Source organism: Mixophyes fleayi, chromosome 6 (genome assembly GCF_038048845.1).
Source record: "Mixophyes fleayi isolate aMixFle1 chromosome 6, aMixFle1.hap1, whole genome shotgun sequence".
NCBI classification, from domain to species: domain Eukaryota; kingdom Metazoa; phylum Chordata; class Amphibia; order Anura; family Limnodynastidae; genus Mixophyes; species Mixophyes fleayi.
In genome coordinates, this window is record NC_134407.1 from 198,703,563 (window position 1) to 198,722,120 (window position 18,558).

General features: G+C 42.2%; 1 protein-coding gene across 1 annotated transcript in view; it reads left to right on the forward strand.

The window, feature by feature from the left end:
* The window catches only part of GLP2R (glucagon like peptide 2 receptor), a 98,077-nt gene that overhangs the window by 53,334 nt on the left and 26,185 nt on the right, over positions 1 to 18,558 (forward strand). The window contains exons 3-6 of the mRNA XM_075177972.1: positions 4,140 to 4,244; positions 9,856 to 9,977; positions 14,874 to 14,980; positions 16,648 to 16,807. Of these exons, the coding sequence (XP_075034073.1) occupies positions 4,140 to 4,244; positions 9,856 to 9,977; positions 14,874 to 14,980; positions 16,648 to 16,807 (494 nt within the window). The remainder of the gene's footprint in view (positions 1 to 4,139; positions 4,245 to 9,855; positions 9,978 to 14,873; positions 14,981 to 16,647; positions 16,808 to 18,558) is intronic.

An 18,558-nucleotide genomic window follows, 5' to 3' on the forward strand; every position in this document is an offset into this window, starting at 1 on the left:
TAATTGCGCTTTGTCAGTCCAGTGTTTAATAGGCCCAAACAGGAACTACTTTCTGTTTCTCATGCAGGCCATGTTCAGGGTTGGTCACATAATTAGGAGTTTATGGGGGGCGGACCCTGTAAAGCACTAGACTGGCCATTAGAAATCTCCTGTTTCCCCAATGTTCCCACCCACGGGACAAACAGGTCCCCCTGCCGGGACAGATCCATAAAATCGGGACTGTCCCACTGAAATCAGAATGGTTGGGAGGTATGATTTTAGTATGAACAAGGATTTCCTGCTCTGGTCTGTTAGACACATTTCAAGTATACAGGGCCGGTGCTAGGGTCCTCAGCGCCCTAGGCACAATTTCAAAACCGCCCCCCCCCCCAGGCACAATTTCAAAATCCGCCCCCCTGGTCTTTCCTTACCTTAAACTTGGCTCCATAACACTGCTCCTCTCTGCTAGGTCCCGTCCCTCACTGACACTGTCGGGCCGTGATGATGATGTCACGCCCGACAGTCAGTGAGGGGAGGGGGAGTGAAGGAGATGGAGGGATGGTGCGACGGTGCGCCCCATCAGCTGTTGGAGGGGAGGGCGGCGGTGGTGATCCATAGCTGTGCGGCAGCCGTGGAAGGTATGCTCAGCGGTCGCTGCACAGTATTAAAGTATGATACTATCTGCATTTTACTTCTGTGGGGCGCCCACCAGAGCCCGGCGCCCTAGGCAACTGCCTAACGTTGCCTAATGGGAGCGCCGGGCCTACAAGTATATAAGATTTTGAATTTATCTCGCCTAATTCCACCCAAAATAAAGTATATAGTTTTGGGTAGAAATAGACTATAATCAGAGCCAGGAACTAGCACTGTGCCTGTAATCACCATCTGCCCAGAGCCAGGAACTAGCACTGTGCTTGTAATCACCAAATGCACAGAGCCAGGAACTAGCACTGTGCCTGTAATCACCAACTGCCCAGAGCCAGGAACTAGCACTGTGCCTGTAATCACCATCTGCCCAGAGCCAGGAACTAACATTGTGCTTGTAATCACCAAGTGCCCAGAGCCAGGAACTAGCACTGTGCCTGTAATCACCATCTGTCCAGAGCCAGGAACTAGCACTGTGCCTGTAATCACCAAGTGCCCAGAGCCAGGAACTAGCAATGTGCCTGTAATCACCAGCTGCACAGAGCCAGGAACTAGCACTGTGCCTGTAATCACCAACTGCCCAGAGCCAGGAACTAGCACTGTGCCTGTAATCACCAACTGCACAGAGCCAGAAACTAGCACTGTGCCAGTAATCACCAACTACCCAGAGCCAGGAACTAGCACTGTGCCTGTAATCACCAACTGCCCAGAGCCAGGAACTAGCACTGTACCTGTAATCACCAACTGCCCAGAGCCAGGAACTAGCACTGTACCTGTAATCACCAACTGCACAGAGCCAGGAACTAGCACTGTTCCTCTAATCATCAACTACCCAGAGCCAGGAACTAGCACTGTGCCTGTAATCACCAACTGCACAGAGCCAGAAACTAGCACTGTGTCTGTAATCACCAACTGCACAGAGCCAGGAACTAGCACTGTGCCTGTAATCACCAACTGCCCAGAGCCAGGAACTAGCACTGTGCCTGTAATCATTAACTGCACAGAGCCAGGAACTAGCACTGTTCCTGTAATCATTAACTGCACAGAGCCAGGAACTATCACTGTGCCTGTAATCACCAAGTGCCCAGAGCCAGGAACTATCACTGTGCCGATAATCACCATCTGCACAGAGCCAGGAACTAGCACTGTGCCGGTAATCACCAACTGCACAGAGCCAGTAACTAGCACTGTGCCTGTAATCACCAACTGCACAGAGCCAGGAACTAGCACTGTACCTGTAATCACCAACTGCACAGAGCCAGGAACTAGCACTGTTCCTGTAATCATCAACTACCCAGAGCTAGGAACTAGCACTGTTCCTGTAATCATCAACTGCACAGAGCCAGGAACTAGCACTGTGCCTGTGAACACCAAGTGCCCAGAGCCAGGAACTAGCACTGTGCCTGTAATCACCAACTGCACAGAGCCAGGAACTAGCACTGTGCCGGTAATCACCATCTGCACAGAGCCAGGAACTAGCACTGTGCCGGTAATCACCAACTGCACAGAGCCAGGAACTAGCACTGTGCCTGTAATCACCAACTGCACAGAGCCAGGAACTAGCACTGTACCTGTAATCACCAACTGCACAGAGCCAGGAACTAGCACTGTTCCTGTAATCATCAACTACCCAGAGCTAGGAACTAGCACTGTGCCTGTAATCACCAAGTGCACAGAGCCAGGAACTAGCACTGTGCCTGTTATCACCAAGTGCACAGAGCCAGCAACTAGCACTGTGCCTGTAATCACCAACTACCCAGAGCCAGGAACTAGCACTGTGCCTGTAATCACCAACTGCACAGAGCCAGGAACTAGCACTGTGCCCGTAATCACCAACTGCACAGAGCCAGGAACTAGCACTGTGTCTGTAATCACCAACTGCCCAGAGCCAGGAACTAGCACTGTGTCTGTAATCACCAATTGCCCAGAGCCAGGAACTAGCATGTGCCCGTAATCACCAAGTGCCCAGAGCCAGGAACTAGCACTGTGCCTGTTATCATCAACTGCACAGAGCCAGAAACTAGCACTGTGCCTGTTATCATCAACTGCCTGTATCCAAGACTTACCACATTGGTTGTACCCATAAACATATATCCTCAAAAACAGCCACAATTGTTACTCACTACCCTATGTATCAAGTGTTTCCCACACCTAGATTATAAGCTTGTTTGGGCAGGGTCATTTTTACTTTCTATTTAATGTTATTGTATGTTATTTGTTTGTATCACAATAGCCTCAATGTACAGTGTTGAGTACCATGTTTACTCTTTATAAATAAAAGCCAATAATATTATCATCAATAATAATAATAATTGGTGACAGTACAGAGCCAAGTTGTAGCTTTTTTTTTAAGGCAAGACTGATATGAGTACACATTGTTAGAGGAATTGTCCCATGAAAACCCTGCTCCACATCCCTTCCTCTTCCACATTAATCGACTCCTGTTTCAATTTCTTTATGTCACAATTAACACAGACTGCAGAGGAGAGCAGTTCTCTTTCTTCAGCAGAAAAGAACATGAAAACGTTTATGTTTTAATAAGAAATTATTGAAATAACGTCACCAGACTGCATGCATTAGGAAATGATTCTCCAATCCAATACGTGTTTTAAATGACATTTGATTATACATGGGTGTACTGGACAGGATGGGTTCCTTGAATGATGAGGGGCAGGCAGTTCAGAGAAAGACAATGCATGCATTTATATAAACAACTAGTGGAATGATAAGCTTCCCTTACAAATGTTACATCTAAAGCCTTGTTTGTGTACTGGACAACACAGAAGAAGATGCTGAATCTAAACAAAAAGCTATATAAAATTCAATTTTTCATTTGACCTTGTACAATATATATGTATGTAAATATATGTATATATATATTATTATTATTTATTATTATTATTATTATTATTATTAATTTTTATTTATAAGGCGCCACAAGGTGTCCGTAGCGCCGTACAGGGACAAACGAATTACAATACAATGGGAGACAGCACAGTACAGTAAACAGTAAGCACAGTAAGCTCAATGCACAGCTAGAGAGGGCAGGAAAGGGGGAGGGAGGATCCGCAAACGATGGGGTCCAAGAAGGAGGGCGCGGAAGATAGGGAGACCCCGAGAGGGGGGAGGAGGGAGCGAGAGGGGACGGGGGGGGGGTGGAGGACCCTCGAGGAGGAGGGCTAAGTAGCTGGAGAGCAGAGTTAGAAGTGGTGGAAACAGGAGGAGAGATGACCCTGCTCAGAGGAGCGTACAATCTAAGGGGAGGGGTGGACAGACAGAGAGACGCAGGGGAGAGAGGGAGAGTAGGGGGACGGAGGCATAAGATAAGGTAGGTAGTTAAGTATATATATATATATACATATATGTGTGTGTGTGTGTATATGTGTATATATATATATATATATATATATATATATATATATATATATATAAAAAATAATAATATTATATATTTGTTACCTGGCTGTAGATTTAAGTATGGCTGTTATAAATGACCATGTTCTCTTGTATTTCAGGTGTATATTGTAATGGGACGTTTGATCATTATGCTTGTTGGCCATTTTCCTCCCCAGGAAATATATCAGTTCCCTGTCCGTGGTACCTGCCTATGATTCATGAAGGTATTGAAACCAAACTTTGTATACAGTAAATAATAAACATTGCTTAAATGATGTCCTCTTTGAGGCTTTTAATCCTCCTACATTCATGTATAATCTAAAGCCTACAAGAGCCAACCTTTGACCTTTCTCTTAATTGAAATCCCTTCCATTATTTATTACCACATTGCCAATCTTGTCATTATCCACTTTTCAGGTTTCCATTACTCACATCACTAAACATGTTTCCTGTAGACTCTCTCTCCTCATACCCTAATACTGCTTCTCATCTTCTCAGATTTGCCAGTAAATTACGTAAAGCCACTGATCTTGGGTTATCCAAAGTGTTCACATTATTTTTTCTGAATTCTAATAATGACGACATAGTGGCTTAGGCAGATCAGAAGCGAGTAGAGTTTATCTTTTCTTATCTAGAAAATACACAATTATAACTGGTGATTCATCATCATCATCATCATCATCATCATCATCTATTTATATAGCGCCACTGATTCCGCAGCGCTGTACAGAGAACTCACTCACATCAACCCCTGCCCCATTGGAGCTTACAGTCTAAATTTCCTAACATATACACACACACACAGACTAGGGTCAATTTTGATAGCAGCCAATTAACCTACTAGTATGTTTTTGGAGTGTGGGAGGAGACCGGAGCACCTGGAGGAAACCCACACAAACACGGGGAGAACTTACAAACAGAAAAAGCCCGAAACTTGGATATAATTTGACCCTATTTTTCCTGAACATCTTCATCTTTTCATAGCTTGCTTTGTTTTTATTTCCATTGTCTATCCAAAGATATAGTCAATGAGGATTCGTACAACATTAGAACAAACTTTTCACCTCCCAACTGCAACTTAATACAAAGTTGAATTATATTTACACAAAACTACCACAAAGTAAATTAAACATTTCTGGTAAAGATTCTGTGATTTGACAGATGTTGATCTAGTCGTTTAGTCTTTTTTTGTCACCAGAGGGCTTGAGCTATGAATTGTAAATATAATGGATCCAGCTTGGAGCCATGTGCACTGTTTATGTTTGATCTTTCTTAACATGTCGAGACATTTAAAATCTTGTTGTTGTAGCATAAAGGAAGACAACATAATGCAAACATATTCTCACCAAATTTAAATATAATATTTATTCCATATGGCTTTTAGTAATATTATATTACATAGAAAGTATATAATCTATGCACGCAAAACGTAATGAACAGAGATATTATATATATATATATATATATATATATATATATATATATATATATATATACACACGTGTGTGTGTGTGTGTGTGTGTGTGTGTGTGTGTGTGTGTTGTAGGTAATTCAATAGGTTAAAATTCATTTAGCCCTTATATTAGATGCATCTTTAATTTTGTAAAATAAAACGATATAGTGATGTACAACTATCCACTCTGTGTCCCCACCTTTTCCGTGTGTAATATACACACACACATAATGGGACACACACACACATAATGGGACACACAGGCGCACACATAATGCTACACACAGACACACACAATGCGACACACACACACATAATGCGACACACACACATAATGTGACACACAGACACACACACACATAATGGGGGACACAGACACACACACATAATGAGACACACACATATAATGGGACACACATAATGGGACACACACACATAATGGGACACACAGACACACACACATAATGGGAGACACACATATAATGGGACACACACACATACTGGGACACACAGACACACACACATAATGGGACACACACATAATGGGACACACAGACACACACAAACATAATGGAACACACAGACATAATGGAACACACACATAATGAAACACACAGACACACACAATAGGACACACACACATAATGGGGGACACACATATAATGGGACATACACACACATACTAGGACACACAGACATAATGGGGCACACAGACATAATGGGACACACAGACACACACACACATAATGGAACACACAGACATAATGGAACACACAGACATAATGGAACACACAGACATAATGGGACACACAGACACACACACACACACATAATGGGACACACACACACATATTGGGGCACACACACATACTGACACACACATACTGGGGCGCAAACACATACTGGGACACACAGACATAAAGGGACAGACACACACACACACACACATAATGGGACACACAGACACACACAGACATAATGGAGCACACACACATAATGGAACACACAGACACACACAATGGGACACACACACATAATGGGACACACAGACACATATACACACAGGGAACAGAGATCTGGCTCTATCAATATAGTAGTAAATTGTTTACATACCTGTGCCATGAGAGGAATTATGAGCATGTCATGCGGAATAAATAAATCAGGTTTTGGAAATAAACTCTAGACTGGTTCAAGTAATACGGCCATGAAAGGCGTATCTGAGTCTACATCATCTCACAATTCTGCAAACACCACCTTACTGTACTTGGCCAACATTAGTAGACCCCATGTCCCACCTCTCTAGGCACAGACGGGCGTAAGCGCCATAATCACAGAAATCTGCCTATGCATGAGCCAACTTTCTTGGGCGATTTCACCCAACATTCGTTACACAGACTGGTGTACATTCCACTCTAACTCAGCCCCACAACATTAGCCTTGAATTTGTCAAGGCAGTGATTATAAACTAACTCTTGGCAACATTTCAGAATACAACTTTCTGTTTTGTGAATATGGCTCCTGCGCTTACACAGGAAAAAAGTGGTTTTTTTTTCATTTGTACTACAGTGGAGACAACACTCAATAGTTCTCAATCTGTGGGTTCCTGCTTGTCTCCATTCCCCTCCTTATATAATGACACAGCCCTGTCACATGCAGCCCTGTCCTCAGTAACATAATCACATGAGAGGAAAGGGTCACTGCCTCTCACAGTATATACCCATACTTGTCTACTCTGAGGGAGATCCCTGAAGAGGGGTGTGACGGAAGGGCGGGGCATGGTGAATTGCGTCATTTTGGCCCCATCCCGCGACAAAATAAGTATTTTCGCCGTGAATCGCGTCATTGAGGCCTGTCGGGGACAGGATGCGGGAGACTTGCCTGGTCTCCTGGGAGTACAGGAGACAGACCCAGAATTCGGGAGTCTCCCAGACATTTCGGGAGAGTAGGCAAGTACAGGGCCATCTTTTCCATTGGGCACGATGGGCAGGTGCCCGGGGGCCCCCACGGGCAAGGGGGCCCCATAGGCATGGCTCTTAATTAGAATAAATAATCCTGCAAAAAAAAAAAACTGCAAAAAAAACCTTCAAGGGTCACTGAGCAAGTACATCTATCTATCTCTATACATCTATATATATATATATATATATATATATATATATATATATAATGTATTTAGGGGCCCCGGTGCACTGCTTTGCCCGGGGGCCCATAATGTTGTTAAGATGGCCCTGGGCAAGTATGCATTTACCTAATGTATCTGGTGTCATCCCTTACTCCCTCTTTGTTTTCCTCAATCAAACTTTACTTTGAAAACTGACACAACACAACCCCTGCACCAATATCATGGATAAAATCACCTCACTAGACAAACTGATAGATTTCCTGTCTTTCATTAAAAAAAAAAAAAAATAGTACAACCAAACATTATTTAATACTATGTATTATAAGGAATAATGCCCATTCTACTGTGTATATAAAGATAATATATATGTATGTATATATGACGTATTTTACAGCAGAGGGTGTTTTATCCCCATAATTATTATTAAATATTATTCGTAATACATATAGCAGAGGTGCTCAAACCCAGTCCTCAAGGTCTACCAACAGGTCATGTTTTCAGGATTTCAGTCTGTAGAAACAGGTGGGATACTTACTGACGAAGCCAAATAGATGAACTCATCCGTGCATGATTGAAGAAATCCTGAAAACATGACCTGTTAGTAGCTCCTGAGGACTGAGTTTGGGCACCTCTGACATATAGGTACGGTATAATAAGTTATTCATATTTAATAAATATTAAGTTATAAAGCCCAGAGTACACAAACATAACATGAGAAATGCATTGTATATAGAATGAGAGAAATTATCTTTATGTTCGAAAATCAGGGACATTGCCAGGGATAAACATTTTAGAGGAAGGAATCTTTGAAATGTAGCCCATACCATGGAATTTATTTACAGTTTTCAGCTATACTATTTAAACAATTAAGGTATGGTGTGCTGTATACAGCCACCCAGTATTTGCAAAGTTCCCAATAAGAGAAGTAAATCATTGTTGGTTCTACTACAAGAAGCTGTATACTCAGGCAAGATCACACAAGACAATGAAGAGTTACAGGTCATACTCAGACACAATCACTGAATCTCCTAATGCACCCACTGGGCCTAGTTCATCAAGGCACGCCTTATGAGCTCAACGTGCATTTGTTTAATGGAACAGATTTGAAGATATGTTCGCTGATGGATTCAGGTGTAGGTCTGTTCTGCTGCACTACACAGCACACTGCAGGATATGTCCAATACCTACATGGCTGTAAAGAAGCACTGAAAAAAATAATAACATTGAATTATTGTCACCTGTTAATAATATAGGCAGTAACGAGAAAACAGTAAAAAAAAAAAAAAAAAAAGTAGTTTTCTTTATATTTCGTTTTTTCCCATGAAATAAGAAGTTATTAATGTCTACTGAACATAAAATAAATTTTTATCGTTGCTCCTGATTGCAAACACATGTTATAGCATGCATACGAGACTGTCATCAGTACTGATCAGGACTTAGACTACTAGCCCTGTAACTGGAGCAAGAGATATGGCAGAAAATCACGTGCGCTTGAGATCATCATCATCAGCTATTTCAATAGCGCCACTAATTCTGCAGCACTGTACAGAGAATATTTGTCACTTACATCAGTCCCTGCCCCATTGGAGCTTACAGTCTAAATTGTCCTAACATACAGACACAAAAAGAGACAGATTAGGGTCAATTTGATAGCAGCCAATTAACCTACCAGTATGTTTTTGGAGTGTGGAGGAACCCGGAGCACCCGGAGGAAACCCACACAAACACAGGGAAAACATACAAACTCCACACAGATAAGGCCATGGTCGGGAATTGAAATCATGACCCCAGTGATGTGAGGCATGAGTGCTAACCACTACGCCACCATGATGCTCAATGTTTGAATCGGATGTTGCTAAGTGCGCTTCAGCTTGACACGCCCTTACTGTACGTTGAATAAGTACATAGGCCTAGTCCTCTCCCTGTTTGCGTATGAATTCGTACACTTTAATAAGGATCCTTTGCACTCGAAGATGAATTGAATGTTGCTGCGTTCACTGGCGTATGGTCTGGGTCGCAGGCATGTGCAGAGCGATTTTGCACAAAATACGGAACATATCTACATTTACATGCCTTAATGAATCAGCCCCACCATACCTGGAATTGCTTTTCTTGTGTTCTAATTACAGGTGTTACCTTTCTGGCCTAGGATTGTTTAAAGATTCAAATTATTATGGATACAAAATGAATAGTTGGACTTGCATTCAAGTCATCTATCTCAATTGTAGTGTGCATATTGAGCCTGTTTGTTTCATTGCAGGAAGCACGGGGTACGCATACAGATATTGCACTGACATGGGTATTTGGCAGACCATGGAGAACTCAACAAATATTTGGCGGGATATCACGGAATGTTCTGCGAATAATCACTTCAAACAAAATGTGAGTTTGACTTATTCCTTTCACTCTCCGTACTTAATCCCCCGGGGATTACTTGAATTTGTAGATGTACTGTCGTTCCAGATTTCAACAAAGTAAAGAACAGATTTCTGCAACATACAAAGTTGTGAGATAATTGTTACTGGACGTTTTGATTCTGGGGAACATATCTTATACACAAACACACACACAAAAACACACACGTTGTTATTATTTTCAGGAACGCATTATTACTTGTAATAAGGTGGCCAGCCATGATGACTAAACAATTTCCAATTCACTAGTACATAAAAATGATCCATTTCTTATATGCTGTCAATTTGTTCCCAGATAGTAGACGAAAAAACAATGACCACACTATCAAGTGACAATTTATTAAAATTGGTTAGCGAGGACAGTGGCTCCAACAGGAGCCTGTCCATTGAATAGTCTATAGTACAGGTTCTTGTGGCCCTTTACAATCTGCGATGGGGAAGTTCACTTAGCCTACCAGGGAGGGATCCAAAGACCTCTCTCCTGAGATGCTCTCCCCATAGGATAGGTGGCATTAGCTGTTGGGGTCAAGCTCCGAAATTTGTAGCTTGATAAAGAGAGCACAATGGCAGTTCCCATAGACATCTATAGGGACTGGCTTTGTGATCGATGCGGCTAGGACCGCAGCAGACATCTCTGATATCTGTCACATTCCTCTGATACTAAATAGCCGTGTTATAGCAGTGGTCGGGGGGATTTAAGCCTCTTTTCGGAGGTTCATAAAGAGGCCCCTGAGTTTTTACTGGTAAAGTCGGTTGTTTATAATAGTATTTTGTGGTGATGTTGTTTGATAATTTGTTTCTTCTTCCATAACTGCTATGCATTCTAGCACAGAGCACAGAGCACATTCAAAACTTGGGATTTGACACTTTGGCAGGAACATTCCTACTAATGTAATAAAAACACTCAATGGGTCCATAATGAGCCATGTAACAAATACATATCCTGATGGCATCTAAGTGAGGCTCATCTGAGCAGGATCTTATTAGTAAAAAGATTGCCCTAAAGTGATAGAAGGTTGAACTTCAAAGTGAAACCAGGGCTGGCTTTTAAAGGGTTCATTGGTGCCAACTGAGCAGCGGAGGTATACCCGTTTGTCACTGGCAGCAGACATGTTATTGTGAGACAGCAAGTGCAGAGGGTCTGGGGCTTCCTGTTGGCCCGTGGGAGTCACACTGCCGCCTGGCAGCCATGTTTGGCTAGCTAACGCTTTTAATCAGCTGAATAAGCCAGAACCTATAAAAGAGACCTAGAAAAACGGGTGCAGTTCCTGGGGAGGGAGCAGCTCCGTTAAACTTCACCGTCACCTATCACCATCATCACCATTTATTTATATAGCACCACTAATTTCACAGCGTTGTACAGAGAACTCACTCACATCAGTCCCTGCACCATTGGAGCTTACAGTCTACATTCCCTAACACACACACACAGGCAGACAGACAGACAGATAGAGACTAAGGTCAAATTTGATAGCAGCCACTTAACCTACTAGTATGTTTTTGGAGTGTGGGAGGAAACCCACGCAAACACGGGGAGAACATACAAACTCCACACAGATAAGGCCATGGTTGGGAATTGAACTCATGACCCCAGTGCTGTGAGGCAGAAATGCTAACCACTAAGCCACGGTACTGCCCAACAAGTCTATAGCTATGCCCGTCCTGTGGGAGAGGGGGGCCTACAATGGATAATGTATATGTCAGCCCTTAGTCCAGAAACCCATAAACCAGCAGGACGGCCACACAGATTTTTTTTTTAATTTGTATTATGGATGAACCGCTTGTTATGTGCAATGAGGGTAAATAGGCCCATTTCTGCATAATCAAATGCACTGGCATATGCATCATTTTCTTTCCTATATCCCTTAATGTTTTCCCAATTTACTTTAGAAAATACATAGTAAATTGAAAAAATAAAGCCAGCTTTAGACTGAATTGAGAAAAAACATGGCACCTGATATTATCTGTTTATTCCACACCTTTACATTCATTTTAAACTTCTTCTTAACTATACAGCTGTCATACATATTTCCTGCAGTTTACATTACAACAGATACATTCCAGGTATGGAATGTTCTATGATAACAAACTTATGGAAACTCAGTTATGAATATAAGGATTCAAGCAGTGCTGCCATCTGTTTATGAATATTTTAAATAAAGTCATCTTGTTGTATAGAATTGCAGTGAGTTCCCTGCAACATGGATTAAATATTTTTGGAGTCTATGATTATCAGTTCTGTTGTGAAGCACTGTTTTTGGGTTTCCAGAACAATGGCACACTGATGCTTAGACTTCCAGAACAATGGCACACTGACGCTTAGAGTTCCAGAACAATGGCACGCTGACGCTTAGAGTTCCAGAACAATGGCACACTGAGGCTTACAGTTCCAGAACAATGGCACACTGACGCTTAGAGTTCCAGAACAATGGCACACTGACATTTAGAGTTCCAGAACAATGGCACACCGATGCTTAGAGTTCCAGAACAATGGCACACTGATGCTTAGAGTTCCAGAACAATGGCACACGGAGGCTTACAGTTCCAGAACAATGGCACACTGAGGCTTAGAGTCCCAGAACAATGGCACGCTGATGCTTAGAGTCCCAGAACAATGGCACGCTGATGCTTAGAGTTCCAGAACAATGGCATGCTGACGCTTAGAGTCCCAGAACAATGGCACGCTGATGCTTAGAGTTCCAGAACAATTGCATGCTGACGCTTAGAGTTCCAGAACAATGGCACGCTGACGCTTAGAGTCCCAGAACAATGGCACGCTGATGCTTAGAGTTCCAGAACAATGGCACACTGATGCTTAGAGTTCCAAAACAATGGTACGCTGACGCTTAGAGTCCCAGAACAATGGCACGCTGATGCTTAGAGTTCCAGAGCAATGGCACACTGAGGCTTACAGTTCCAGAACAATGGCACACTGAGGCTTAGAGTCCCAGAACAATGGCACGCTGAGGCTTAGAGTCCCAGAACAATGGCACGCTGAGGCTTAGAGTCCCAGAACAATGGCACGCTGAGGCTTAGAGTCCCAGAACAATGGCACGCTGAGGCTTAGAGTCCCAGAACAATGGCACGCTGAGGCTTAGAGTCCCAGAACAATGGCACGCTGAGGCTTAGAGTCCCAGAACAATGGCATGCTGATGCTTAGAGTTCCAGAACAATGACATGCTGACGCTTAGAGTCCCAGGACAATGGCACGCTGATGCTTAGAGTCCCAGAACAATGGCACGCTGATGCTTAGAGTTCCAGAACAATGGCACGCTGGCGCTTAGAGTCCCAGAACAATGGCTCACTGACTGTCAGGAGTCCCAATGTAGGACCAAAGAGAGAGAGTAGTGAATTTAGTGATATTCATTGAACACCGGTTAGATAGGTTTCAGGATGCAGTACGGTAGGGAATGGCAGAAATAGCAAAATAACTCAGTAAACAACAGATGCAGAATGAGATGGTCTGCCGGACTTTACCACGAAGTAGTGGAGATGACACACAAGGTGCAATGGTCTGCGGAGCAAGGCACTGAAGGTAACGGACACATAATGTGATGATCTGCAGGACTTTACCACAAGGTAGTAGAGACTGCTAGTAACAATCTGCAATAGTGCTAGTAACAATCTGCAACAGGTTAGTCCTCTGTAACACTGGAGAGCTGAAAGCAGGTATTGGTGGTAATACTCTGCAGCACGATAATGCAGAAACACTGGAGAGCTGAAAGCAGATGCAGAGTCACAGACAAGCCGAGACAGGGATCACAGGAAGAGGTACAAAAACAAAGGGACAATCAGAAGTCAATACCAGGAAATCAATCAGGACTCAGGAACAGCAAAACAGGTAAAGGCAACAGATGATCTGGCAAAGGTTGCTGGGACAAGCAGGCTTTTATAGGCCAGAGGCAGGTGTTAAGCATCCTGGAGTAACGAGGCAGCTCTGGCAGGTAAGAGAGCAGGGTAAGTACCACAGTGGCCCCTTTGGTGGAACAGTGGTACTACAGGCAGGATATATATATACAAGTTAACCCGTGTATGATACTCATGCATTCTAATCAAATCAAGCTACTTAAGGTGTTAAAAATGTTCTTGTCATGCATTTGGGCCTAGCCCAGGCCTCCTCAGGGGAAGAGCGTTACTTCCCGACGCAAGCGCCCTTTTTTAACGTGGTTTTGTCCACATGTCACCACCTCATCATTTTTCTCCATCACCTCATCCTTCATCTTTATCGCCACATCCTTCATCAAGCTACTTAAGGTGTTAAAAACTCTCCACTGTCACCCCCGGCAACCACCAACCACTCCGCAACTGTCACTTCTCCTTCAAGAAATATATAGGTCAGTGTATAACTCTGCCCAGCAGGTGGCGCTGCAGCTTGTTTTTTTTTCCACACACGCCACTAGGCATTTATATAGTATATATATATATATATATATATATATATATATATATATATATATATATATATATAGTTTCTGGCAGACAGGAGCTGCAGGGTGCAGATTGTGACATGGCAGACGCTTAGAGTCCCAGGACAATGGCACACTGACGCTTGCAGTTCCAGAATAATAGCATACTGAACACCAATGATTTTGACATCACATCAAACATACCAAACACACTTTTGTTGGGATACCCGACCACAAGCTCCATGAAGTCTCAAACAGAGGAAGCAAGACAAGTGGTGTATTTTTGCCAAATATCTAGTTATTCCGTTTTGTACAGATGGTTGAATGTATTCAGAACGGAAAAATAAATTAATTTAATAAATAAAATGAAATCATTGATAAACAACTATTTTGTGAAGAGGATGAGACATAAGTGTATTTTTGTGTATTTATTATATGTTTATGTAATGTTGTTACAGAATAAGGCACATGCATTGCTGTTACTGCTACAAGTATGCTACACCATTGGTTACTCAATATCACTTGGGACCCTCATACTGGCGCTTTGTATCCTCCTCATGTTCAGGTTTGTACATCATACATTCTTTAAATTGTTACAATAGTCTGTAACTGGCAGGGTCATGATGCATATATAATAGAGAACAGAGCAAATATCTCACAGTAGTGTTGTAACAGCTTTAGCAAATGCTCTATGGCTCCACCACTGTCTGACTCACTATCATGTCAGTGCAATCATAGTGAGCTAGATACGGGCCATGGCGCTTACTCAGAAAAGTAGAATGAGAATCGCGGGAGGACGGACAACATGACCAGGTTCTCTCTCCAAATTTTGCCCCTCTCTCCAAAGAGTTATTGTTTAAGATACTGAGTTACCCACATGTAGCACAAGTTGAAAAACATTTTATTTATATCAAAATTTTCTCTCTAGTGTAACTGATGTGTAACATTTGAGGACTTATTTAATACAATAGTACCTGTCGAATGATGTGCTGTAACTCATAGCAACCAATCAGATTTTAGGTGTCGTTAGACCGATTTCACTAGACTGTTAAAATTTGATATCTGATTGGTTGCTATGGGTTACATCACTTCTCTTTGTGTCATGTTATTAAAAGAACTGCATAGTGGTCCAGTTCTTCCATTTCCCTATTAGATTCAAAGTCACCAAAGCCTGAGTAAATTGAATTATAGAATTCTATTCAATTGTGCTAAAAATTTGCAAACAGCGCTTATCACAGGGCATAGCTCTGATGTTCTGTCTAATTCATATATGATGTCTAAAATATTTCAAATTACTATAGGGAACTAAAATTATTCAATAACAACATCTATGTGTTACATACAGATGGAGCAGGATTGTTTTAGACAAATGGCAAAATTTAGTGCTTGTGTAGTCCGCTTCTTGCAGTGATAGAAATTCTTCTATCACTGCTATTTATTATTAAAAGATTGCTCAGCTTCCCGGTGCAAAGGACTGGCAGCGGTAAGCAGACCTCTTCTCTGGCCAGTCGGGCCCCTCTGTGCATGTCATTACACAGTTAACCTGCGTGGTCCCGACATTGCCGCTTTAAATTAACATTTATTTTGGTCGCACTGTTAACTGACGTCAAAGTCAACTGCAGGAAAGCTGTGTGTTCGTCTGACTAGGCATTGCCAGGTCTCACATGTGTACGGCTCTGGAGGCCTGGTCTCGGGCTTTCAAAAGCAGATTGAAAGAAATAGAAAAGAGCTAGAAAAAAATAGAAAAACAGTTAAAAAATAGAAAAGAAAAATTAACAATTTTAAATTTTTTTTAAATGGAATAAATGCTTTATTTAATTTAATCCTGAGATGGCCACTGCAATTAGTGCATTGGGTCAGTACAGATACCACGCTATCCTTCTTTGGGGAAGCAATCCCAGGAGGCGGCCAGCAGAGGCAATCACGAGCTATAACTGGCCATAGCAATTGCCTGCTTAGGGGCTTGGTAAATAGGGAGAAGCCCTATGTCCAATAAAAAGATCCCTTTCTCCCTATAATAAAAAGATCCCATAATGTGTCATGTGTGTGCACTGTGGATAGGCATGCCCAACATGATCAGCACGATTAGCAATCATTGGTAGACTGATGCCATTTTGTCTGAAATAAATTAACTTTAACTGTGTATCTCTGTGTATTGCTCAAATCAACTCATAAGAAGCAATATTCTTTTTATTGCATGTGTAAATAACAATCTGCTTCTGACATTTCCAGGAAACTTCATTGTACCAGGAATTACATCCACATGAACCTCTTTGCTTCGTTTATTATGAGAGCTCTGGCTGTCCTGATAAAAGATATAGTCCACAATACCAACCAAACCCCCAAAATGCCCAGTGATGAAAACGGGTGGCTGTCTATTGTACAGCCGGATGTAAGTAACTACCTCATTAAATATTCATCTGTGTTCCATATTAATCAATGTTTGTATTTAAAAGGACAAAAACTCTGCTGCAGATTTTTATTGTTTACCTGAAAACAATCTATTATTAACTATCTTTACTGGCTTCTTTTTTTACTTGTTTTAAATGGCTTGATTGTGACAGCCAATTACAGTACAGTAACAAAGCGGAGGTGGGGTTAAAACCTAATAGTTTAGAACCTTTGGTAAAGGAGTGGGAGTCAAAACTACTGTCTATAGATATTATAAGTCAGCAAAAGTTGGTTATCATCAACGAATAATGCTGTCCTTTTAAGGGTAACATGCAAAATACAGGCCAACTGTGCTATGGTTTCCCATCTTTAATGTTTTAATTTAATTGGCTTGTATGTGATCTAATGAAACTTTTACTAATCGCTTCACCTTTTATTTCTAGTGTCCTCCTGTGTTTTTTCAGCCATGTAATTATAGCATCAGACATAGTTATTCACCCAGAGATATGACACAGAGCTGATTTCTGCACACAATGGAAAGCGCAGAGCAGTTGCTGCCTGGCTTGTATAAGCCAATTAATTCAATTCATCTGAACGTGGTCAGAGTTTAATTACATCCTTGCCCATAGATGAAAGTTGTTTTGATTGATCTATTTCTGTTCAGCAATTACTGATAATAACTATTGTAAATGATTTCCCTGTAAACAATAACAGAGAAACCAGCAAAACTAAATGTAGAACAGTATTAAGTTGTCAACGTTGCAATGACGTGGGGCAGCAGCTAGTAGATGTGCACCAAGTCAGCGCTCACCGGGCTACCTTTCACCCGCTGCCGGCACCATGGACGTGGGCACGTATCTTCTCCTCTAGGCAAAACATAAATAAAGAATGCTTAAGTTCACTAAAGACACGACAGCTCTATAACACTTTTAAACTAAAAGATTAACACTCATACTGTAGGGAAACAATGCAGTACAGGAACGGGTCTCTTCAGCCAACCCCTGAGGTATCCATCCGCAGTCCGTTTGCCACGCGGCTTCTCTCTCCCTCTTGCTGTCGGAAGGCAAAGGTCCTGCTTCAGGATCATCTTGCATTCGGTGGAAACACACATCCACTAGACCTACGGGTATGGAAGAAGAAGAAAGAAGATCTTCCATCATCGGAGGCCTTCTCTGTGGCTTCTGATCTTCGGTAGTCCAGTAGGAGCAGCAACTCCTAGGCAGTTCAGGCAGTGGTAGCTGAAATCCCTGGATTAACCCTTTGCAGTCTTTTCGTGAGGTCCATAGCTTCAGACTCAATGCCAGTTCCTAGCTTACTATCTGCATACACGGTCCTGTAACGGCAATATCCGGAAGAGATATATGATTGAGGCACTACTTGTAGTAGACGTTACCCTGGTGTGGCTCTTTTAAAGAACATTATACAGTACAACATTCACAGTTTCCATGACATCTTATACACGCACAAAGGGGGAAAATAATTTGGTTATCTGACAGAGAAAGTGTCATCTATTTGAACACGCCCACTACTCAAGTCCCCTTAAACATGGCAGTCATTGTAGAATGTAAATGGGAAACTGCAGACCATTTAATGTGGGAAAACGAGGTACAGCAATGATAGGGCGAATTCACCACAGCAGGTAACATGTTCTATTGGCCAGCATGTCTCCGGATTCCCACAACTACTTGTTATTCGTAGGGTTGGAATGCTGTTAAAATTGTCCATATTAAAGGCTAAGGACACCTCTTCTCT